Source organism: Panulirus ornatus, chromosome 22 (genome assembly GCF_036320965.1).
Source record: "Panulirus ornatus isolate Po-2019 chromosome 22, ASM3632096v1, whole genome shotgun sequence".
NCBI lineage: Eukaryota > Metazoa > Arthropoda > Malacostraca > Decapoda > Palinuridae > Panulirus > Panulirus ornatus.
In genome coordinates, this window is record NC_092245.1 from 5,549,785 (window position 1) to 5,574,745 (window position 24,961).

General features: G+C 41.3%; 2 protein-coding genes across 2 annotated transcripts in view; one reads left to right on the forward strand and one right to left on the reverse strand.

The window, feature by feature from the left end:
- The window catches only part of LOC139756511 (uncharacterized), a 235,979-nt gene that overhangs the window by 63,802 nt on the left and 147,216 nt on the right, over positions 1-24,961 (forward strand). The window contains exons 3-4 of the mRNA XM_071675965.1: positions 3,821-3,889; positions 13,928-14,039. Coding sequence (XP_071532066.1) covers positions 3,821-3,889; positions 13,928-14,039 — 181 coding nt within the window. The remainder of the gene's footprint in view (positions 1-3,820; positions 3,890-13,927; positions 14,040-24,961) is intronic.
- On the reverse strand, positions 10,688-11,691 carry LOC139756641 (dehydrogenase/reductase SDR family member 12-like). Its single transcript, XM_071676312.1, has one exon. It carries the CDS (start codon positions 11,689-11,691, stop codon positions 10,912-10,914), a length of 780 nt encoding a protein of 259 aa, XP_071532413.1. The 3' UTR covers positions 10,688-10,911.

Below are 24,961 nucleotides of genomic sequence, written 5' to 3' on the forward strand. Positions count from 1 at the left end.
GAGAACATTATCTCGGAAATCAAAAATGGGTATATTTGAAGGAATAGTGGTTCCAACAATGTTGTATGGTTGCGAGGCGTGGGCTATGGATAGAGTTGTGTGGAGGAGGGTTGATGTGCTGAAAATGAGGTGTTTGAGGACATGTGATGTGAGGTGGTTTCATCAAATAAGTAATAATAGGGTAAGAGAGATGTGTGGTAATAAAAAGAGTGTGGTTGAGATAGCAGAAGAGGGTGTTTTGGAATGGTTTGGTCACATGGAGAGAATGAGTGAGGAAAGATTGACCAAGAGGATATATGTGTCAGAGGTGGAGGGAACGAGGAGAAGTGGGATACCAGATAAGAGGTGGAAAGATTGAATGAAAAAGATTTTGAGTGATCAGGGCCTGAACATGCAGAAGGGTGCAAGGAATAGAGTGAATTGGAATGATGTGGTATATCAGCGTTGATGTGGTGTCAGTGGATTGAACCATTGCATGTGAAGCGTCTGTGGTAAACCATGGAAAGTTCTGTGGGGCCTTGATGTGGAAAGGGAGCTGATGTATCGGTGCATTATTATATGACAGCTAGAGACTGAGTGTGAACGAATGTGGCCTTTTTTGTCTTTTCCTAGCGCTACCTCGCGCACATGAGGGGGGAGGTGGGTTGTAATTTCATGTGTAGCGGGGTGGTGATGGGAATGAATAAAGGCAGACAGTATGAATTATGTACATGTGTATATATGTATATGTCTGTGTGTTTATATATATGTATACGTTGAGATGTATAGGTATGTATATTTGCTCTGTGGATGTGTATGTTTATACATGTGTGTGGGTGGGTTGGGCGATTCTTTTGTCTGTTTCTTTGCGCTACCTCGCTAACGCAGGAGACATTAACAAAGCTAAATATAATAAATAATTAATAGAATGGAAAAAGGTGAGAACAATGGAAGTAAGGGGAGTGGGGGAGGAATGGGATGTATTTAGGGAATCAGTGATGGATTGCGCAAAAGATGCTTGTGGCATGAGAAGAGTGGGAGGTGGGCTGTTTAGAAAGGGTAGTGAGTGGTGGGATGAAGAAGTAAGAGTATTAGTGAAAGAGAAGAGAGAGGCATTTGGACGATTTTTGCAGGGAAAAAATGCAATTGAGTGGGAGAAGTATAAAAGAAAGAGACAGGAGGTCAAGAGAAAGGTGCAAGAGGTGAAAAAAAGGGCAAATGAGAGTTGGGGATGAGAGACTATCAGTAAATTTTAGGGAGAATAAAAAGATGTTCTGGAAGGAGGTAAATAAAGTGCGTAAGACAAGGGAGCAAATGGGAACTTCAGTGAAGGGCGTAAATGGGGAGGTGATAACAAGTAGTGGTGATGTGAGAAGGAGATGGAATGAGTATTTTGAAGGTTTGTTGAATGTGTCTGATGACAGAGTGGCAGATATAGGGTGTTTGGGTCGAGGTGGTGTGCAAAGTGAGAGGGTTAGGGAAAATGATTTGGTAAACAGAGAAGAGGTAGTAAAAGCTTTGCGGAAGATGAAAGCCGGCAAGGCAGCAGGTTTGGATGGTATTGCAGTGGAATTTATTAAAAAAGGGGGTGACTGTATTGTTGACTGGTTGGTAAGGTTATTTAATGTATGTATGACTCATGGTGAGGTGCCTGAGGATTGGCGGAATGCGTGCATAGTGCCATTGTACAAAGGCAAAGGGGATAAGAGTGAGTGCTCAAATTACAGAGGTATAAGTTTGTTGAGTATTCCTGGTAAATTATATGGGAGGGTGTTGATTGAGAGGGTGAAGGCATGTACAGAGCATCAGATTGGGGAAGAGCAGTGCGGTTTCAGAAGTGGTAGAGGATGTGTGGATCAGGTGTTTGCTTTGAAGAATGTATGTGAGAAATACTTAGAAAAGCAAAGGGATTTGTATGTAGCATTTATGGATCTGGAGAAGGCATATGATAGAGTTGATAGAGATGCTCTGTGGAAGGTATTAAGAATATATGGTGTGGGAGGCAAGTTGTTAGAAGCAGTGAAAAGTTTTTATCGAGGATGTAAGGCATGTGTACGTGTAGGAAGAAAGGAAAGTGATTGGTTCTCAGTGAATGTAGGTTTGCGGCAGGGGTGTGTGATGTCTCCATGGTTGTTTAATTTGTTTATGGATGGGGTTGTTAGGGAGGTAAATGCAAGAGTCCTGGAAAGAGGGGCAAGTATGAAGTCTGTTGGGGATGAGAGAGCTTGGGAAGTGAGTCAGTTGTTGTTCGCTGATGATACAGCGCTGGTGGCTGATTCATGTGAGAAACTGCAGAAGCTGGTGACTGAGTTTGGTAAAGTGTGTGGAAGAAGAAAGTTAAGAGTAAATGTGAATAAGAGCAAGGTTATTAGGTACAGTAGGGCTGAGGGTCAAGTCAATTGGGAGGTGAGTTTGAATGGAGAAAAACTGGAGGAAGTGAAGTGTTTTAGATATCTGGGAGTGGATCTGTCAGCGGATGGAACCATGGAAGCGGAAGTGGATCATAGGGTGGGGGAGGGGGCGAAAATTTTGGGAGCCTTGAAAAATGTGTGGAAGTCGAGAACATTATCTCGGAAAGCAAAAATGGGTATGTTTGAAGGAATAGTGGTTCCAACAATGTTGTATGGTTGCGAGGCGTGGGCTATGGATAGAGTTGTGCGCAGGAGGATGGACGTGCTGGAAACGAGATGTTTGAGGAAAATGTGTGGTGTGAGGTGGTTTGATCGAGTAAGTAACGTAAGGGTAAGAGAGATGTGTGGAAATAAAAAGAGCGTGGTTGAGAGAGCAGAAGAGGGTATTTTGAAATGGTTTGGGCACATGGAGAGAATGAGTGAGGAAAGATTGACCAAGAGGATATATGTGTCGGAGGTGGAGGGAACGAGGAGAAGAGGGAGACCAAATTGGAGGTGGAAAGATGGAGTGAAAAAGATTTTGTGTGATCGGGGCCTGAACATGCAGGAGGGTGAAAGGAGGGCAAGGAATAGAGTGAATTGGAGCGATGTGGTATACCGGGGTTGACGTGCTGTCAGTGGATTGAATCAAGGCATGTGAAGCGTCTGGGGTAAACCATGGAAAGCTGTGTAGGTATGTATGTTTGCGTGTGTGGACGTGTGTATGTACATGTGTATGGGGGGGGGGTTGGGCCATTTCTTTTGTCTGTGTCCTTGCGCTACCTCGCAAACGCGGGAGACAGCGACAAAGTATAAAAAAAAAAAAAAAAAAAAAAATATTTATTTATTTATATTTATTTTGCTTTGTCGCTGTCTCCCACGTTAGTGAGGTAGTGCAAGGAAGTCAAGCACAGAGTGCTCATCCTTTTCGAAGGCTCAGATTGGGGTGTCTGAAAGTTTGTGGATCTAACCAAGATGAAAAGAAAGGAGAGATAGGTAGTATGCTTGAGGAAGAAGCAACGCTCAAGGATAAAGGGGAAGGAAAGCTTAGGAAAGTCTTGGGAGTAAAGTCAGGGGATGGTTAGCGGACAAGAGCTAAGGAAGTAGTAGCAATACCCCTAGAGCAGGAGTTAGGGGCGGGTGTGATACGAGTGTAAGGAAGTACAGTGTAGCTTGATATGGGTAAAACTGAAAGGGGAGGGAGAGAGATGGGTGATTATTGGGTTACCCCAGACGTTTTACATGCTCTGGTTCAGTCCATTGCATACTTGTTGAATGTGGATGATACAGGGGTTACCTTCATAGAAATTGTGTGGGTACATTGTACATGGTACTGTACCTAGTTTGGTTTTAATTCTTTTGCATCATAACATTTATATAAGAATTAGTCTCAGTGACTGGTATATTTACTGAATAAAGGTCTTAATATTTTTCTTTTTTCTTTTTGACAGGCATGCAACAAAAATATGAACTGTAAGTTTGCAGTATCTCAGCATGAACTCTCTGGTGCTCACCAAAAGGTAATTATTTTTTTTCTTACCAAAAGAAAGCTTAGGAGCCCTTAGAGTAGAAGGTGACACCTATTGCAACTACTACTATTCTGTAGTAGTTGCAGTGGAAGGCATACAGCCATCAACCAGAGAAGTACTATTGCATGAGTTTCAGAAAGGACGGTGGCATTGGCACATTGAGCAAGTTCTGCAGCATTTGTTACAAATCCCCTTTCAGGGCAAGATCACTTGTCTTTTTTCCTATATCATCCACATGTGGATTACTGGCATTCAAAACAACCTCATACCCTCTTTTTCTTGTACACAACTCAAAAACACATAACACACATAATACAATAATATTATTCCCCTTTCTTTTTTTTCTTTTTCTTGTACTTTTCATTGTTTCAAAGTATGGCAGCAAAGCCATCAAATAACTTTCTGACACTTATTCGCAGTGGCACCATCAGTTGAGAAGGGCTCAATGGATCCCATAGCCCACTTGACCACCATTGTGCAACCTGGATCCACCCCACCTCCAAAGCTACAGCTAGACCTGGGTCTTTTTCAGTCCATATCTGTAATGTTCAGTCTTAATTCTAACTTCCTTCTTTTTTTTACACCACCTGTTTCCTTCTCTCCCTGATCTTTTTTATCTGAATTTCAAATGTCCAAGGCTGCTTCTCCATTACATTATCAGATCTCTGATTATAATCTCTTTCATCATTTCCAATTCAGGGATGGAGTTTGTGCCTGCTGCAGTAAAAAGATGCCTATTGCATGCTTCGTGAATCTTGGGTTTTCCTAACTTTGGTGCCATCAATCTGATCAAATGAGAATGCGAAGACTTCAGATTTAATGGGCAGAAGAGAACCTAATTGAATTAAATGAAGATAAATTTGAATTAAAAAGTTTTGAGTCAAGTAAGGATTCACTGATTGTGCTATATTAAAGGCATTAGAGGAAAATTAATAGAAAATGGGCAAGATGTAAAAATATGGGTGTTATTATAAATGAGATACTAGATTTTGGAGGGCATGTCAGTGAGATAGCAGAGTCAAGTTGAATGATGAGTTGTATGATTCTGAGATTTCTCTCCTGATAATGGAAACCTCTTAAAGAAAATGGTTGATTTATGTTAAGAAGCAATCTGAATTCTGCTGTATTGTTAGATTGCCAATGAAACAGAAATAAACATATTGGAGAAAATTCAAAAGCACTTTACTAGCAAAATTAAGGAGTTAGAACATTTGGACTACCATGAAAGACTGAGAAAACTGAAACTGTATAGTCTAAAAAGAAGAGAAACATATATGGTAATCTGCCCATAGTAGCAAATTGAAGTATAAGAATAAATGAGTTACACCTGAAAGCTTCTCAGCTGGAAAGATGTATGGTTGTTAAGTCTTCAAGAATATAATGGAACACACTGAAAATAGATCAGGAAGTTAATATGATTATTCAGTGTACAGCCAGGAGAAATAAGAAACATGCATGGAGCAACTATGGAAACATTAAGAAGGAAACTTGACACTTTGTAGAAATCAGTCCCAGTTGAACCAAGAATTGGTATTTATGCAATGCTGGTAGCAGCTGAGAAGAGTCTTATATATCAATCATGTGGTGTGCACTTCATCCCAGCCTTGCTGTTTTGGCTAAGTCTCATAGGTATTCTACCTTTTTGCTACCTTACTTTTGTATTTTTTTTTATTTTTTCCTTTCCCCTCAATTTCTCTTATGTACAATTTATTGACTTTGACTTCCTGCCCTGAAATTCTGCTCTCTTCACTTCACTGCTCTTTTCAGAATATTTAATGTCTACCACAAGAATTGCTAAGGCTCTGTCTAGGATGATCCTGATGGAGACAAGGTCTTTTTTTTTTCCCTCTCCTTAATGGTCTGAAAGAATTACTTAGACACCCTATCCAAGTTGCTGTCAATCTTCACCACTTTCATAATACACTATCTCTGATTCCTGTTGCTGTACATACACCATTGCTTTCCCCTTAGGGTCCTCTCAATTCAATCTTATTTATGTTAATTCTACCTAGGTGCACCCATCCTGTGCCCCTCCTAGAAATGTCAGCTTTGGCACTTTGGGGGAGGTTAAAGGTTATCTCTGCATATCTTTATCGACTTTCCCTGGTACTGCTTCTCTTGTCGGGATGCATTGTTTATGCTGAATGCATAGCAGAGGTTAGCTTAGCTAGGATGGAGTCCTTCATCCCATCTTGTACATCTTTTTTCTCAATTGTTGTTCAGTCACTGCTGCTTTGGTATTTGTAACATCAGGGATGGTCCATACTGGACCATAGAACTCTTTCCCTTCCCAGAAATCCACTCCACTTTCACATCCACTTAATATCTTGGCAAGGCTATTTTTTTTAAGGATCTAATCGCACTTTCATTAAAGAAAGTGTGTTGACTTGACTTCCACTGACAAATTGTATTGGTCCTGAACTTAAAGGATCTCCAAGAGGTTCTGTAATATGATTTTCCTCATATTTTCCAACTTGCTCCATCTATTGCTGACTGTCAAACTGATAAAGCTTCTCACTTTGTTGTCATGTTTTCCTCTAACTCAACTTTGGATGATTCATCTAATCCTCTGCTTCATTTTTTTCTTGAACTTATCCCATTTCCTGTATTCTCCTCATGCAAGTTCTTCAAAGTGCTCTCCCTCCTTCAGGGGGACAAGATGTATGGTTCAGATGGCATACCTCCTTGGGTTCTGAGCTAGCAACAATCCCTGCCTTCTTATTTTGTGTTGGTTTAAAAATCTAGACTAACCTAATTCTTGGAAGCAGTCTTGGTATAGCCCATCCTTAAGAAAAGATCACTCTAACCTGTTCAACTATCACTCCATAGCCCTGACTTCTGTTGTCTTCAAAGTCATAGAAACTCTCCTAAACTCTCACAAGTTCACATTCTTATAATCCTATTCACTTCTTTCAGATCACGAGATGGATTTTACATAGCTAGGTCTACTGGTGATCTGCTCTGTTACTCACCTCTGTTTTCCTCTGTCAGATATTTTGGGGAAAGATTTTTCATAGTCCTCAACACAGCTAAAGCATTTAACAAGGATAGCATAAGTCTTTGCTTTCTAAACTCTCTTCCTTTGGTTTCTCTGCTTCTCTTTGTTCTTTGATGCAAAATTTCATCACTGATTGCTCCACCACTGGAGTTGTGGATGGAGTAAACTTCTTCCTCCTATGGTATCAAGAGTGGTGTTCCTCCAAGGTTCTCTCTAATCACGTACTTTCTTTCTACTCTTAGTGAATTATCATATCACCTCTACTTTATCCTTATTCACTCTTATGCTGATGATTGCATTTACCATACTTCAGCTTGCTTTTTCCTTCCCTTCCCTTTAACTGCTTCCTGTACCACTTTTTCTTTTCCAAAGTTTGGTCCCTTTTTTTTAATCGAGTTTTGATTTTTGTACAGATAAAAAAGCAACAGAACAAAATGTTATGTTTGACATATTGAAATATTAGAATATAATACATAATGAAATGTGCAGTGGCTGCATATCCAAGTTATTTCAACAAATACAAAATAATTGTGAAAAATAGAAAATGTAACTTGATTTACTTTAGGTTGCAGAAGACCTTAGAAATGACTAAGAAAAATGACAGCTTATTGTGGAAATGCAAAAGTCCCAGTATTTCATTACTTCTGATAGAATTTTATCATTACATCCATTATGCCATGACACTGCCTTCAATCTTTGCTCTGCATACTTGCTTGTCTCGTCATCCATCATGTTTACTAGTTCATTACATTATCAGGGAAACTTTTGAAGTACTACTACATATTCTGATGTTCATTTGTATAACTAGCAATGTCAGTACTGGCAGATGCATATGGTTGTGTTGGTGCAATAAGAGGTGAAGATGACTTTCCTGTGGTCCACCCCTTAGTATCAGCTGCACTAACCAAGTCAGAGCTTGAATCTTAATCCAGTTACCTACTTGTACTGCATGGGGAGGGAGTTTTACATTTGTGGAGCCCTATCTTTTAAAAACTTTCAAATATCATGCTGTCTGCATTTACCATGTCCTTAGTCAACCTGTTCAATTCATCGACCACTTTTATACAAAAAAGGCATTTCTTTACATCCTTATAAAGTTTGATATTAAATTTCATGTTTTCTCCTCTGGTTGTTCTATCTCTTCATTTCTTAAAGAAATGTTCACTGTCCACATCATCAGTCTTTCTTAAAAATTTGAATGTCATAAGGTCACCCCTCTCTTCTTTCTTCTAAGATGGGTAAGTATAAGCCTCCAGCTTTGTAGCTTAGAACTCTTTATTCTGGTACCAACTTTGTTCCTTTTCTCTGAACCTTCTCCATGAGCTCTTTCTGCTTCTTTGGGTGCAGTAACCAAGCCTGGGAAGCATATTCTAGTTTTCGCCTTATATAGCATATGAATAGTTTGCTAAATATTTTTTTTTTTTATTTTATTATACTTTGTCGCTGTCTCCCGCGTTTGCGAGGTAGCGCAAGGAAACAGACGAAAGAAATGGCCCAACCCCCCCCCATACACATGTATATACATACGTCCACACACGCAAATATACATACCTACACAGCTTTCCATGGTTTACCCCAGACGCTTCACATGCCTTGATTCAATCCACTGACAGCACGTCAACCCCGGTATACCACATTGCTCCAATTCACTCTATTCCTTGCCCTCCTTTCACCCTCCTGCATGTTCAGGCCCCGATCACACAAAATCTTTTTCACTCCATCTTTCCACCTCCAATTTGGTCTCCCTCTTCTCCTTGTTCCCTCCACCTCCGACACATATATCCTCTTGGTCAATCTTTCCTCACTCATCCTCTCCATGTGCCCAAACCACTTCAAAACACCCTCTTCTGCTCTCTCAACCACGCTCTTTTTATTTCCACACATCTCTCTTACCCTTACGTTACTCACTCGATCAAACCACCTCACACCACACATTGTCCTCAAACATCTCATTTCCAGCACATCCATCCTCCTGCGCACAACTCTATCCATAGCCCACGCCTCGCAACCATACAACATTGTTGGAACCACTATTCCTTCAAACATACCCATTTTTGCTTTCCGAGATAATGTTCTCGACTTCCACACATTCTTCAAGGCCCCCAGAATTTTCGCCCCCTCCCCCACCCTATGATCCACTTCCGCTTCCATGGTTCCATCCGCTGCCAGATCCACTCCCAGATATCTAAAACACTTCACTTCCTCCAGTTTTTCTCCATTCAAAATGCAGAAAAACTGGAAGTAAAGTATTTTATATATGTGGGAGTGAATTTGGCAGCAGATGGAACCAAGGAAGTGGAAGTGAATCATAGGGTGGGGGAGGGGGCGAAAGTTCTGGGAGTGTTGAAAAATGTGTGGAAGTCGAGAACGTTATCTTGGAAAGCAAAAATGGGTATGTTTGAAGGAATAGTGGTTCCAACAATGTTATATGGTTGCAAGGCGTGGGCTATAGATAGAGTTGTGTGGAGGAGGGTGGATGTGCTGGAAATGAGATGTTTGAGGACAATATGTGGTGTGAGGTGGTTTGATTGAGTAAGTAATGAAAGGGTAAGAGAGATGTGTGGTAATGAAAAGAGTGTGGTTGAGAGAGCAGAAGAGGGTGTTTTGAAATGGTTTGGTCACATGGAGAGAATGAGTGAGGAAAGAGTGACAAAGAGGATATATGTGTCAGAGGTGGAGGGAACAAGGAGAAGTGGGAGACTAAATTCGTAAATGGTTTGTATTCGGGTATTGCTAACTCGCTGATTGTTTAATCTCAGAGTTTACCAATGTTTCTGAGATTGCGATAATGTTCGGTTTTTCAGCAACTGTATAGGATATAAGTTTATTGCATTTCGTAATGATGCTCCAGGCATTTGTGTATTTTAAACTTATTTTCTGAGTTGATTTCCAGATTGATTTTTTTTTAATTTTTTTTTTTATACTGTTGGTATACATGTTTGTATTATCATGGTTAATGTCTGCCTGTGCAGCACCGGGATAGAGATGAAAGAATGGTTGTGCCATTCTTTCATTTGTTTCCTTGCGCTACCTCGCGAATGTGGGAGACAGCAACAAAGAATAATAGATAAATAAAGTGCGTAAGACAAGGGAACAAACGGGAACTTCAGTGAAGGGGGCTAATGGGGAGGTGATAACAAGTAGTGGTGATGTGAGAAGGAGATGGAGTGAGTATTTTGAAGGTTTGTTGAATGTGTTTGATGATAGAGTGGCAGATATAGGGTGTTTTGGTCAAGTTGGTGTGCAAAGTGAGAGGGTTAGGGAGAATGATTTGGTAAACTGAGAAGAGGTAGTAAAAGCTTTGCAGAAGATGAAAGCCGACAAGGCAGTGGGTTTGGATGGTATTGCAGTGGAATTTATTCAAAAGGGGGTGACTGTATTGTTGACTGGTTGGTAAGGTTATTTAATGTATGTATGACTCATGGTGAGGTGCCTGAGGACTGGCAGAATACTTGCATAGTGCCATTGCACAAAGGCAAAGGGGATAAGAGTGAGTGCTCAAATTACAGAGGTATAAGTTTGTTGAGTATTCCTGGGAAATTATATTCTTTTTCTTTTTCAAGCTATTCGCCATTTCCCATATTAGCGAGGTAGCATTAAGAACAGAGGACTGGGCTTTTGAGGGAATACCCTCACCTGGCCCCCTTCTCTGTTCCTTCTTTTGGAAAATTAAAAAAAACGAGAGGGGAGGATTTCCAGCCCCCCACTCCCTCCCCTTTTAGTTTCCCTCTACGACAAGCAGGGAATACGTGGGAAGTATTCTTTCTCCCCATCCCCTATTTTATTCTTAAGTCATATATTTGTGCTTTACAGTAATCAAGTGGTTCAAAACTTTAGATAATATAACTTATTTAACCTCATAAGATTAAGTAAACCATACTCTAGAAAGGAACATTGGAAACTTAAAAAAATAATTTGCAAAAAAGGATTTACAACGTTCATGAAAAGTCCGCCAGGTACATTTCCTTTAAAGTGCAATTTCTACAACACGTTTAGACCATGACAAATGTCCAAGTCATGCAGAGAAAGTCTTTGCTAATTTTTCAAGAGCTGACATAGATTGTTCTTCTTCTGTGGTGCTCACTTTGGTAGACGCTTGTGGCAGGTGCGTAGGTACAGGACATCTATCTTGGAAAAAAAGTCCTGATGGATGCTTCAAGGCTGCATTAGATATTATCAACCACACCGCACAATCTGCTCCTTCTGCTGGAGTTCTCAACTTGTCCTTCATCTTGTTGTGAAATTCTGGCATGGAAGTCCTAACAGCAGGAGTGTCTGCCCAGCCAGGGTGCATGCAGGAGAAATGAACCTCTGGGTGTTGCTTGGCATACTGCTCTGTCATCACCACCTGTTGTCTTTTGTTTTGAGAATAGACCATAGTACCACCAAATGGGTTCATCTTCTCACACTGCAAATCATCAGCCTTAAGCCTCTGTACCAGCATTCCCCCTGATGTAACTATCAACACCCGTGGTTTTTCACTTTTCTGTAATGATGGAAGAAGGTTGGATGTGAGAATGTGGGGAGCAAGAGTGTTTGTTGCAAAGTTCTTCTCTATGTTGTCTTCTGTCACATCTCTCTTGTGAATCATACACCCAGCATTGTTTACCAGTACATTTAATTTTTCATTGTTATCACAAAAGTTACTGGCAAATTTATAAACATCCCTGGATTTTGCCATGTCCAAAATGTGGAGAAATATATTCTCATTGTTGGTTGCTTCAATTATTTCAGTCTTGACCTCCTCAGCAGTTTCAGGGTTATGGGAGGGTATTAATTGAGAGGGTGAAGGCATGTATAGAGCATCAGATTGGGGAAATGCAGTGTGGTTTCAGAAGTGGTAGAGGATGTGTGGATCAGGTGTTTGCTTTGAAAAATGTATATGAGAAATACTTAGAAAAGCAAATGGGTTTGTATGTAGCATTTGTGGATCTGGAGAAGGCATATGATAGAGTTGATAGAGATGCTCTGTGGAAGGTATTAAGAATATTCGGTGTGGAAGGTAAGGTGTTAGAGCCAGTAAAAAGTTTTTATCAAGGATGTAAGGCATGTGTACATGTAGGAAGAGAGGAAAGTGATTGGTTCTCAGTGAATGTAGGTTTGTGGCAGGGGTGCGTGATGTCTCTGTGGTTGTTTAATTTGTTTATGGATGGGGTTGTTAGGGAGGTGAATGCAAGAGTTTTGGAAAGAGGGGCAATTATGCAGTCTGTTGTGGATGAGAGAATTTGGGAAGTGAGTCAGTTGTTGTTCGCGAATGGTACAGCACTGGTGGCTGATTCGTGTGAGAAACTGCAGAAGTTGGTGACTGAGTTTGGTAAAGTGTGTGAAAAAAGAAAGCTGAGAGAAAATGTGAATAAGAGCAAGGCTATTAGGTACAGTAGGGTTGAGGCCCTGACAAGTCAGTTGGGAGGTAAGTTTGAATAGAGAAAAAGTGGAAGTGAAGTGTTTTAGATATCTGGGAGTGGATTTGGCAGCGGATGGAACCATGGAAACAGAAGTGAATCATAGGGTGGGGGAGGGGGCAAAAGTTCTGGGAGCGTTGAAAAATGTGTGGAAGTTAAGAACGTTATCTTGGAAAGCAAAAATGGGTATGTTTGAAGGAATAGTGGTCCAACAATGTTATGTGGTTGTGAGGTTTGGGCTATAGATAGTGTTGTGCAGAGGAGGGTGGATTTGCTGGAAATGAGATGTTTGAGTATGGTTGTGAGAGCAGAAGAGGGTGTTTCGAAATGGTTTGGTCACATGGAGAGAATGAGTGAGGAAAGATTGACAAAGAGGATATATGTGTCAGTGGTGGAGGGAACGAGAAGTGGGAGACCAAATTGGAGGTGGAAAGATGGAGTGTAAAAGATTTTGAGTGATCGTGGCCTGAACATGCAGGAGGGTGAAAGTCGCGCAAGGAATAGAGTGAATTGGAACGATGTGGTATACCGAGGTCGATGTGCTGTCAATGTATTGAACACATAAGCGTCTGGGATAAACCATGGAAAGTTTTGTTGGGCCTGGATGTGGAAAGGGAGCTGTGGTTTCGGTGCATCATACGTAACAGCTAGAGACTGAGTGTGAACGAATGTGGCCTTTGTTGTCTTTTCCCAGCGCTACCTCGCGCACATGTGGGGGAGGGGGTTTTTCATTTCATATGTGGCGGGGTGGCAACGGGAATGAATAAGGGCAGACAGTATGAATTATGTACATGTGTATATATGTATATGTCTGTGTATGTATATATATGTATACATTGAGATGTATAGGTATGTATATCTGCTTTGTGTGGACTTGTATGTATATACATGTGTATGTGGGTGGGTTGGGCCATTCTTTCATCTGTTTCCGTGCACTACTTCACTAACGCGGGAGACAGCGACAGAGTATAATAGATAAATAAATATAAATTTCTAGCAGTCCATGGTATACTTTAGACACATGGGAGATGTATAATTAGTGGGTTAGAGGTGCGTTGATGAATTATTGTTATGTTATCATGGTTAGTCCAGCAAAATGGTTAATATGGCAAGGTTTTGGAACTAGGAGTGCTGGAAAGTCAGTGGTGTACCTGTACTAATCTACATTTTTGAGTTAGATATGTCATCATCCTACATATTGGCTCGAATTGGGCTCTTTTACATTTTTGAAGTATATTCATTGTCGAGAGAAATTTTAAAGATACTAGCTGTTGGTGTGAGAAGGAACTCCATATACTCCTTGAGTAGATATGATGGTGTACTTGAATCCTTGACCTTTACCTTGCACAAGTCTATATCCATAATAGGTTTTCTCTCTTTCAGTCTGGTTTTACTGTAACATTTTCATGGATATTGTCCTCTCACCTGGCTTTTGGTAATGGGACCTCCATTTATTTAATAGTAAACACACTATGGAACTTTGTATTCATCTTTCCACATTATATTCTTATGTGTCAGTTTGTGTCTTTGTATTCAAGTCTTCACCTATGTTTCGAACTATACTAATTGTATATGAGTGATTATGTGTCAAAAGATTTGGAAGCATATAATTTATGCATTTTCTTCCAGAAAGTTGATAGAATGTGCCAGGAGAGAATTATCAGAGATCCTCAGTTTTTGGAAAAGTACAAGACGAATTCACTGCAGTTTAAGCTTGCCACAAGTAACGTGGGGGCAGTTGGTGAGTTTAAAGATATACACTTTCTTTTCCAGCAGGGCTTTTGTTCGTAGGTGAAATAATGTTAATATTCCCTTGAATTGTTTGTTTGAACTTCTGGTCAAATTCCATCAAGAACTCTTCCACCCCATTGTAAATTGTATTCAGTTTTTTCCTGGTCTTTCTCTTTCCAGTATTTTACTCACTTTTGTCATCTCATTTACATACTTATCTATGTCATAAATCATTATTACAAAGAGAATTAAGGCTAATACAGTTGCTTGTAAGACTTGAAAGCACTTCATTATATAAATTCTCCTTTTTCAACTGCTCTTAAAATTTTTTGTTCAGAAATAGTGATCCAAACTTCAGGGAGAATAGGAGACTGTCTTTGAAGGAGATTAATAGTGTGAAGAAAGTAAGAGAAAAAATGGGAGCATTAGTGAAGGGGGCAGATGGGGAAGTAATAACAAGCAGAAATAAGGTGAAGAGGAGATGGAGTGAGTGTTTTGAAGGAATGTTAAATGTGTGGTAATAAGAATATGGTTGAGAGTAAGCTAAAGAGGGTGTGAGTGGTTCCATGTGAAGTATTTGATGCCACCATGACTGTTTGATGTGCTTATGGATCGGGTGTTAGGGAGGTAAATACAAGAGTTTGTAGGAGATGAGGTGGCCTTGGAAGTGAGTCAGTTGTTTTCTGATCACACAGCGCTGGTGGTACATTCAAGAGAGAAATTGTAGAAGGTGGAAGTTGGTGTCTGAGTTTGGAAGTAAAATTATTAGGTTTAGAAAGGAAGAGGGACAGATAAATTGGGAAGTGAGTTTGAACAGAGAAAAACTGTAGGAAGTATAATGTTTTAGATGTCTGGAAATGGACTTGGTAGCAAATGGAACTGTGGAAAAGAAAGTGAGTCATAAGTTGGGTGAGGGGGGGGATGAAGGCTCTGGGAGAATTGAGGAATGTGTTTACAGAGATGTTTTTACCTGAGATAGCAAAAATGAGTATATTTCAATGAAATATGTTATATGGATGTGAGGCACAAGCTATAGATGACAATGTGTGGTAGAAGGGTGGAGGTGTTAGAAATGAGATGTTTGAGGACAATATGTTGTGTGGGTGGTTTGATCAAGTAAGTAATAAAGGGGTTAGAGAGGTGTGGTAATTAAAAGTAGGGGCAAGAGAGCTGAAGTGGGTGCATTGAAATGGTTTAGACTTATAGAGAGAATAAGTGAGGAGGGGTTGACAGACAGGTTATATGTGCTGGGAATGGAGTGAACAGTGAAAATAGGAAGATCAAATTGGAGATGGAAGGATGGAGAGAAAAAGATTTTGAGCCACTGGTGCCAGAACATGCAGGAGGATTAGAGGTGTGCATGGAATAGAGTGAAATAGAACGATGTGGTATACTGGAGTCAACATGCTGTCAGTGGACTTTACCAGGGCATGGGAAACATCCAGAGTAAACCATAGAAAGGTTTGTGGAGCCTGTGATTACAGTCCATTACACCCACAGCTCAAATATGGATGTCAACAGATGTAGCATGTCTTTGTTGATTTTCTGATGCATCCAAGCTTGAAGCAGAGGGCAGAGTAGTGTTGGGAATTAATGACAGTGAACAAGTATGAATGTGTATATTATATTCTAATACTTGATCGTTGTTTCCAACATCAGCGAGGTAGTACCAGGAAACAGCCGAAGAATAGCTCATCCACTCTTTTTTTTTTTTATATTTAACCACTGTTTCCTGCCTCTCCAAGATAGCACAAGGAAACAGATGAAGAATGGTCCAACCACTCATATACTCATATGTGGTTGGAAAGGATCACAATTTTGTGCGTGATCAAGTATATTCCTATGAGTCCACGGAGAAAATGAAACACGATAAATTCCCAAGTGCACTTTCATGTAATAATCACATCATCAGGGGAGATACAAGAGAGAAATGAAAGTCAGTTGATGTAAAACGAAGAGACGTAGCTAGGACGCCATTTGGTAAAGATGTTTACCAAATGGCGTCCTAGCGACGTCTCTTTGTTGTATATCAACTGATTGTTATATATCTCTTTTGTATCTCCCCTGATGAAGTGATTATAACACAAAAGTACACTTGGGAACTTATTGTGTTTCCTTTTCCCCATGGACTCATAGGAATACTCAGATATATACATAAACACCCATACACGCACATATACATATACATATCAGCGCATATTTATCCCTGGGGATAGGGGAGAAAGAATACTTCCCCCGCATTCATCACATGTCGTAGAAGGTGACTAAAGGGGACGGGAGTGAGGGCTGGAAACCCTCCCCTCATTGTATTTTAACTTTCTAAAAGGGGAAACAGAAGAAGGAGTCATGCGGGGAGTGCTCATCCTCCTCGAAGGCTCAGATGGGGTGTGTAAGTGTGTGTGGATGTAACCAAGATGAGAAAAAAGGAGAGATAGGTAGTATGTTTGAGGAAAGGAACCTTGATGTTTTGGCTCTGAGTGAAATGAAGCTGAAGGGTAAAGGGGAAGAGTGGTTTGGGAATGTCTTGGGAGTAAATTCAGGGGTTAGTGAGAGGACAAGAGTAAGGGAAGGAGTAGCACTACTGAAACAGGAGTGGTGGTAGTATGTGATAGAGTGTAAGAAAGTAAACTCTAGATTGATATGGGTAAAACTGAAAGTGGATGGAGAGAGATGGGTGATTATTGGTGCATATGCACCTTGGCATGAGAAGAAAGATCACGAGAGGCAAGTGTTTTGGGAGCAGCTGAGTGAGTGTGTTAGTAGTTTTGATGAACGAGACCGGGTTATAGTGATGGGTGATTTGAATGCAAAGGTGAGTAATGTGGCAGTTGAGGGAATAAATGGTGTACATGGAGTGTTCAGTGTTGTAAATGGAAATGGTGAAGAGCTTGTAGATTTATGTGCTGAAAAAGGACTGGTGATTGGGAATACCTGGTTTAAAAAGAGAGATATATGTAAGTATGCGTATGTAAGTAGGAGAGGTGGCCAGAGAGCATTATTGAATTACGTGTTAATTGATAGGCGTGCAAAAGAGAGACTTTTGGATGTTAATGTGGTGAGAGGTGCAACTGGAGGGATGTCTGATCATTATCTTGTGGAGGCGAAAGTGAAGATTTGTAGAGGTTTTCAGAAAAGAAGAGAGAATGTTGGGGTGAAGAGAGTGGTGAGAGTAAGTGAGCTTGGTAAGAAGACTTGTTTGAGGAAGTACCAGGAGAGACTGAGTACAGAATGGAAAAAAGTGAGAACAAAGGATGTAAGGGGAGTGGAGGAGGAATGAGGAATGGGATGTATTTAGGGAAGCAGTGATGGCTTGCGCAAAACATGCTTGTGGCATGAGAAGCATGGGAGGTGGGCAGATTAGGAATGGTAGTGAGTGGTGGGATGAAGAAGCAAGATTGTTAGTGAAAGAGAAGAGAGAGGCATTTGGACAATTTGTGCAGGAAAATAATCCAAATGAATGGGAGATGTATAAAAGAAAGAGGCAGGAGGTCAAGAGAAAGGTACAAGAGGTGAAAAAGAGCACAGATGAGAGTTGGGGTGAGAGAGTATCATTAAATTTTAGGGAGAATAAAAAGATGTTTTAGAAGGAGGTAAATAAAGTGCATAAGACAAGGGAATCAATGGGAACTTCAGTGAAGGGGGCAAATGGGGAGGTGATAACAAGTAGTGGTGATGTGAGAAGGAGATGGAGTGAGTATTTTGAAGGTTTGTTGAATGTGTTTGATGATAGAGTGACAGATATAGGGTGTTTGGTCGAGGTGGTGTGCCAAGTGAGAGGGTTAGGGAGAAAGATTTGGTAAACAGAGAAGAGGTAGTAAAAGCTTTGCGGAAGATGAAAGCCAGCAAGGCAGCGGGTTTGGATGGTATTGCAGTGGAGTTTATTAAAAAAGGGGGTGACTGTATTGTTGACTGGTTGGTAAGGTTATTTAATGTATGTATGACTCATGGTGAAGTGCCTGAGGATTGGCGGAATGCTTGCATAGTGCCATTGTACAAAGGCAAAGGGGATAAAAGTGAGTGCTCAAATTACAAAGGTATAAGTTTGTTAAGTATTCCTGGGAAATTATATGGGAGGGTATTGATTGAGAGGGTGAAGGCATGTACAAAGCATCAGATTGGGGAAGAGTAATGTGGTTTCAGAAGTGGTAGAGGATGTGTGGATCAGGCATATGCTTTGAAGAATATATGTGAGAAATACTTAGAAAAGCAAATGGATTTGTATGTAGCATTTATGGATCTGGAGAAGGCATATGATAGAGTTGATAGAGATGCTCTGTGGATGGTATTCAGAATATGTGGTATGGGAGGTAAGTTATTAGAAGCAGTGAAAATTTTTTATCGAGGATATAAGGCATGTGTATGTGTAGGAAGAGAGGAAAGTGATTGGTTCTCAGTGAATGTAGGTTTGCAGTAGGGATGTGTGATGTCTCCATGACTGTTTAATTGTTTATGGATGGGGTTGTTAGGGAGGTAAATGCAAGAGAACTTTGGAAAGAGGGGCAAGTATGCAGTCTGTTGTGGATGAGAGAGCATGGGAAGTGAGTCAGTTGTTGTTCGCTGATGATACAGCGCTGGTGGCTGATTCATGTGAGAAACTGCAGAAGCTGGTGACTGAGTTTGGTAATGTGTGTGAAAGAAGAAAGATGAGAGTAAATGTGAATAAGAGCAAGGTTATTAGGTACAGTAGGGTTGAGGGTCAAGTCAATTGGGAGGTAAGTTTGAATGGAGAAAAAGTGGAGGAAGTGAAGTGTTTTAGATATGTGGGAGTGGATCTGGCAGCGGATGGAACCATGGAAGCGGAAGTGAATCATAGGGTGGGGGAGGGGGCAAAAGTTCTGGGAGCGTTGAAGAATGTGTGGAAGTCGAGAATATTATTTCGGAAAGCAAAAATGGGTATGTTTGAAGGAATAGTGGCTCCAACAATGTTATATGGTTGTGAGGCATGGGCTATAGATAGAGTTGTGAGGAGGAGGGTGGATGTGCTGGAAATGAGATGTTTGAGGACAATATGTGGTGTGAGGTGGTTTGATCGAGTAGGTAATGTAAGGGAAAGAGAGATGTGTGGTAATAAAAAGAGTGTGGTTGAGAGAGCAGAAGAGGGTGTTTTGAAATGGTTTGGTCACATGGAGAGAATGAGTGAGGAAAGATTGACCAAGAGGATATATGTGTCAGAGGTGGAGGGAACGAGGAGAAGTGGAAGTCCAAATTGGAGGTGGAAAGATGTAGTGAAAAAGATTTTGAGTGATTAGGGCCTGAACATGCAGAAGGGTGAAAGGCGTGCAAGGAATAGAGTGAATTGGAACGATGTGGTATACCGGGGTCGAAGTGCTGTCAGTGGATTGAACCAAGGCATGTGAAGCGTCTGGGGTAAACCATGGAAAGTTGTGTGGGGCCTGGATCTGGAAAGGGAGCTGTGGTTTTTGTGCATTATTACATGACAGCTAGAGACTGAGTGTGCATGAATGTGTCCTTCATTATCTTTTCCTAGCGCTACCTCACACACATGATGGGGGAGGGAGGGGGTTTTTATTTCATGTGTGGCGGGGTGGCGATGGGAATGAATAAAGGCAGACAGTATGAATTATGTACATGTATATATATGTATATGTCTGTGTGTGTATATGTATATGTTGAGATGTATAGGTATGTATATTGGCGTGTATGGACATGTATATGCATGTGTATGTTGGTGGGTTGGGCCATTCTTTCGTCTGTTTCCTTGCGCTACTTCGCAAACACGGCAGACAGCGACAAAGCAAAAGCAAAAGAAAGTTAAGAGTAAATGTGAATAAGAGCAAGGTTATTAGGTACAGTAGGGTTGAGGGTCAAGTCAATTGGGAGGTGAGTTTGAATGGAGAAAAACTGGAGGAAGTGAAGTGTTTTAGATATCTGGGAGTGGATCTGTCAGCGGATGGAACCATGGAAGCGGAAGTGGATCATAGGGTGGGGGAGGGGGCGAAAATTTTGGGAGCCTTGAAAAATGTGTGGAAGTCGAGAACATTATCTCGGAAAGCAAAAATGGGTATGTTTGAAGGAATAGTGGTTCCAACAATGTTGTATGGTTGCGAGGCGTGGGCTATGGATAGAGTTGTGCGCAGGAGGATGGATGTGCTGGAAATGAGATGTTTGAGGACAATGTGTGGTGTGAGGTGGTTTGATCGAGTAAGTAACGTAAGGGTAAGAGAGATGTGTGGAAATAAAAAGAGCGTGGTTGAGAGAGCAGAAGAGGGTGTTTTGAAATGGTTTGGGCACATGGAGAGAATGAGTGAGGAAAGATTGACCAAGAGGATATATGTGTCGGAGGTGGAGGGAACGAGGAGAAGAGGGAGACCAAATTGGAGGTGGAAAGATGGAGTGAAAAAGATTTTGTGTGATCGGGGCCTGAACATGCAGGAGGGTGAAAGGAGGGCAAGGAATAGAGTGAATTGGAGCGATGTGGTATACAGGGGTTGACGTGCTGTCAGTGGATTGAATCAAGGCATGTGAAGCGTCTGGGGTAAACCATGGAAAGCTATGTAGGTATGTATATTTGCGTGTGTGGACGTGTGTATGTACATGTGTATGGGGGGGGGTTGGGCCATTTCTTTCGTCTGTTTCCTTGCGCTACCTCGCAAACGCGGGAGACAGCGACAAAGTATGAAAAAAAAAAAAGAAAAAAAAATATATATATATATATATATATATATATATATATATATATATATACATACATTCAAAGACATATACATTTATACACATATACATAATTCATACTTGCTGCCTTTATTCATTCCAGTCGCCACCTTGTCACGCATAAAATGACAACCCCCTCCCCCACATGCATCGAGGTAGCACTAGGAAAAGACAACAAAGGCCACATTCATTCACACTCAGTCTCTAGCTGTCATGTATAATGCACCGAAACCACAGCTCCCTTTCCACATCCTTCCACCTCCAATTTGGTCTCCCACTTCTCCTTGTTCCCTCTACCTCTGACACATATATCCTCTTGGTCAATCTTTCCTCACTCCTTCTCTCCATGTGACCAAACCATTTCAATACACCCTCTTCTGCTCTCTCAACCACACTCTTTTTATTACCACACATCTCTCTTACCCTTTCATTACTTACTCAATCAAACCACCTTACACCACATATTGTCCTCAAGCATTTCATTTCCAACGCATCCACCATCCTCCGCACAACCCTATCTATAGCCCACACCTCGCAACCATATAACATTGTTGGAACCACTATTCCCTCAAACATACAAATTTTTGCTTTACAAGATAATGTTCTCACCTTCCACACATTTTCCAACACTCCCAGAACCTTCACCCCCTCCCCCACCCTGTGACTCACTTTCTCTTCCATGGTTCCATCCACTGCCAAATCCACTCCGAGATATCTAAAGCACTTCACTTCCTCCAGTTTTTCTCCATTCAAACTTACCTCCCAATTGACTTATCAGTGTATACATACATATACATACACAGACACATAGATATTATTGTATTTATTTATTTTGCTTTGTCGCTGTCTCCCGCGTTTGTGAGGTAGCGCAAGGAAACAGACGAAAGAAATGGCCCAACCCACCCCCATACACAATGTACTCACACACACACGCCCACACACGCAAATATACATACCTATACATCTCAATGTACACATATATATACACACACAGACACATACATATATACCCATGCACACAATTCACACTGTCTGCCCCTATTCATTCCCATCGCCACCTCGCCACACATGGAATACCATCCCCCTCCCCCCTCATGTGTGCGAGGTAGCACTAGGAAAAGACAACAAAGGCCCCATTTGTTCACATTCAGTCTCCAGCTGTGACACAATAATGCCCGAAACCACAGCTCCCTTTCCACATCCAGGCCCCACACAACTTTCCATGGTTTACCCCAGACGCTTCACATGCCCTGATTCAATCCACTGACAGCACGTCAACCCTGGTATACCACATCGATCCAATTCACTCTATTCCTTGCCCACCTTTCACCCTCCTACATGTTCAGGCCCCGATCACACAAAATCTTTTTCACACTATCTTTCCACCTCCAATTTGGTCTCCCACTTCTCCTCGTTCCCTCCACCTCCGACACATATATCCTCTTGGTCAATCTTTCCTCACTCATTCTCTCCATGTGCCCAAACCATTTCAAAACACCCTCTTCTGCTCTCTCAACCACGCTCTTTTTATTTCCACACATCTCTCTTACCCTTACGTTACTTACTCGATCAAACCACCTCACACCACACATTGTCCACAAACATCTCATTTCCAGCACATCCACCCTCCTGCGCACAACTCTATCCATAGCCCATGCCTTGCAACCATACAACATTGTTGGAACCACTATTCCTTCAAACATACCCATTTTTGCTTTCCGAGATAATGTTCTCAACTTCCACACATTCTTCAAGGCTCCCAAAATTTTCGCCCCCTCCCCCACCCTATGATTCACTTCCACTTCCATGGTTCCATTCGCTGCCAGATCCACTCCCAGATATCTAAAACACTTTGCTTCCTCCAGTTTTTCTCCATTCAAACTTACCTCCCAATTGACTTGACCCTCAACCCTACTGTACCTAATAACCTTGCTCTTATTCACATTTACTCTTAACTTTCTTCTTTCACACACTTTACCAAACTCAGTCACCAGCTTCTGCAGTTTCTCACATGAATCAGCCACCAGCGCTGTATCATATATAGATATAGATATATAGATATATATAGATATATATACATGTATATATTCATACATGTTATTACCTCCCCATTAGCCCCCTTCACCGCACTTTATTTAACTCCTTCTAAAACATCTTTTTTTTTATTATACTTTGTTGCTGTCACCTGCATTAGTGAGGTAGCACAATGAAACAGACAAAAGAATGGCCCAACCCACCCACATACACATGTATAAACATACATGCCCACACACGCCCATATACATACCTATACATTTCAATGTATACATACATATAGATACGCAGACATAGACGTATATACACATGTACATATTCGTACAAGCTGCCTTCATCCATTCCTGCCACCACCCTGCCACACATGAAATGGCACTCCCCTCCCCCACGTGCACGCAAGGTAGCCCTAGGAAAAGACAACAAAGGCCACATTCATTCACAGTCAGTCTCTAGCTATCATGTGTAATGCACCGAAACCACAGCTCCCTTTCCAAATCCAGGCCCCACAAAAGTTTCCATGGTTTACCCCTGATGCTTCACATGCTCTGGTTCAATCCATTGACAGCACGTCAACCCCAGTATACCACATTATTCCAATTCACTCTATTCCTTGCAAACCTTTCATCCTCCAATATGATCCGGCCCTGATCGCTGAAAATCTTTTTTCATTCAATCCTTCCACCTCCAATTTGGTCTACCACTTCTCCTCGTTCCCTCCACCTCTGACACATATATCCTCTTTGTCAATCTTTCCTCACTCATTCTCTCCATGTAACCAAACCATTTCAATACACCCTCTTCTGCTCTCTCAGCCACACTCTTTTTATGACCACACGTCTCTCTTACCCTTTCATTACTTGCTCAATCAAACCACCTTACACCACATATTGTCCTCAAACATCTCATTTCCAACACATTCACCCTCCTCCGTACAACCCTATCTATAGCCCATGCTTCACAACCATATAACGTTGTTGGAAGAACTATTCCTTCAAACATACCCATTTTTGCTTTCCGAAATAATGTTCTCGCCTTCCACACATTCGTCAATGCTCCCAGAACCTTTGCCCCCTCCCCCACCCTGTGACTCACTTCCGCTTCCATGGTTCCATCCATTGCTAAATCCACTCATAGATATCTAAAACATTTCACTTCCTCCAGTTTTTCTTCATTCAAATTTACCTCCCAATTTACCTGTCTCTCAACCCTACTGAACCTAATAACCTTACTCTCATTCACATTTACTCTCAGCTTTCTGCTTTCGCACACTTCACCAAACTCAGTCACCAACTTCTGCAGTTTCTTACCCGAATCAGCCACCAGCGTTGTATCATCAGCGAACAAGTGACTCACTTCCCAAGCCCTCTCATCCACAACCGACTGCATACTTGCCCCTCTCTTCATAACAACCCCATCTATAAACAGATTAAACAACCATGGTGACATCATGCACCCCTGCCGCAAGCTGACATTCACTGGGAACCAATCACTTTCTTCTCGTCATACTCGTACGCATGTCTTACATCCTCGTTAAAAACTTTTTACTGCTTCTAGCAACTTGCCTCCCACACCATGTACTCTTAATACCTTCCACAGAGCATCTCTATCAACTCTGTCATGTGCCTTCTCCATATCCATAAATGCTACATAAAAAGAAAAAAATATCTTTTTATTCTCCCTGAAATTTAATGATATTCTCCTACCCCAATTCTCATTTGCCCTCTTTTTCACTTCATACACCTTTCTCTTGACTTCCTGCTGCTTTCTTTTATACATCTCCCAGTCATTTGCACTACTTCCCTGCAAAAGTTGCCCAAATGCCTCTCTTTTCTCTTCAGTAACAGTCCTATTTCTTCATCCCACCACTCACTACCCATTCTAATCGACCCACCTTCCACCTTTCTCATGCCATATCCATCTTATGCGCAGGCCATCACTGCTTCCCTAAATGCATCCCATTCCTCCTCCACTCTCCTTATGTCATTTGGTCTTACCTTTTGCCATTCTACATTCAGTCTCTCCTGGTACCTCCTCATACCAGTTTCCTTTCCAAGCTCACTTATTCTCACCACTCTCTTCTCCCCAACATTCTCTTTTCTTTTCTGAAAGACTCTACAAATCCTCACCTTCGCCTCCACAAGGTAGTGATGAGGTGAGGAGAAGGAGTAAATATTTTGAAGGTTTGTTGAATGAGTTTGATGACAGCATGGCAGATATAGGGTGTTT

Bases quoted from the DNA above. Each gene is read 5' to 3' on its own strand.
- LOC139756641 (XM_071676312.1), bottom strand. From the start codon at position 11,691: ATGCCTTCACCCTCTCAATTAATACCCTCCCATAACCCTGAAACTGCT.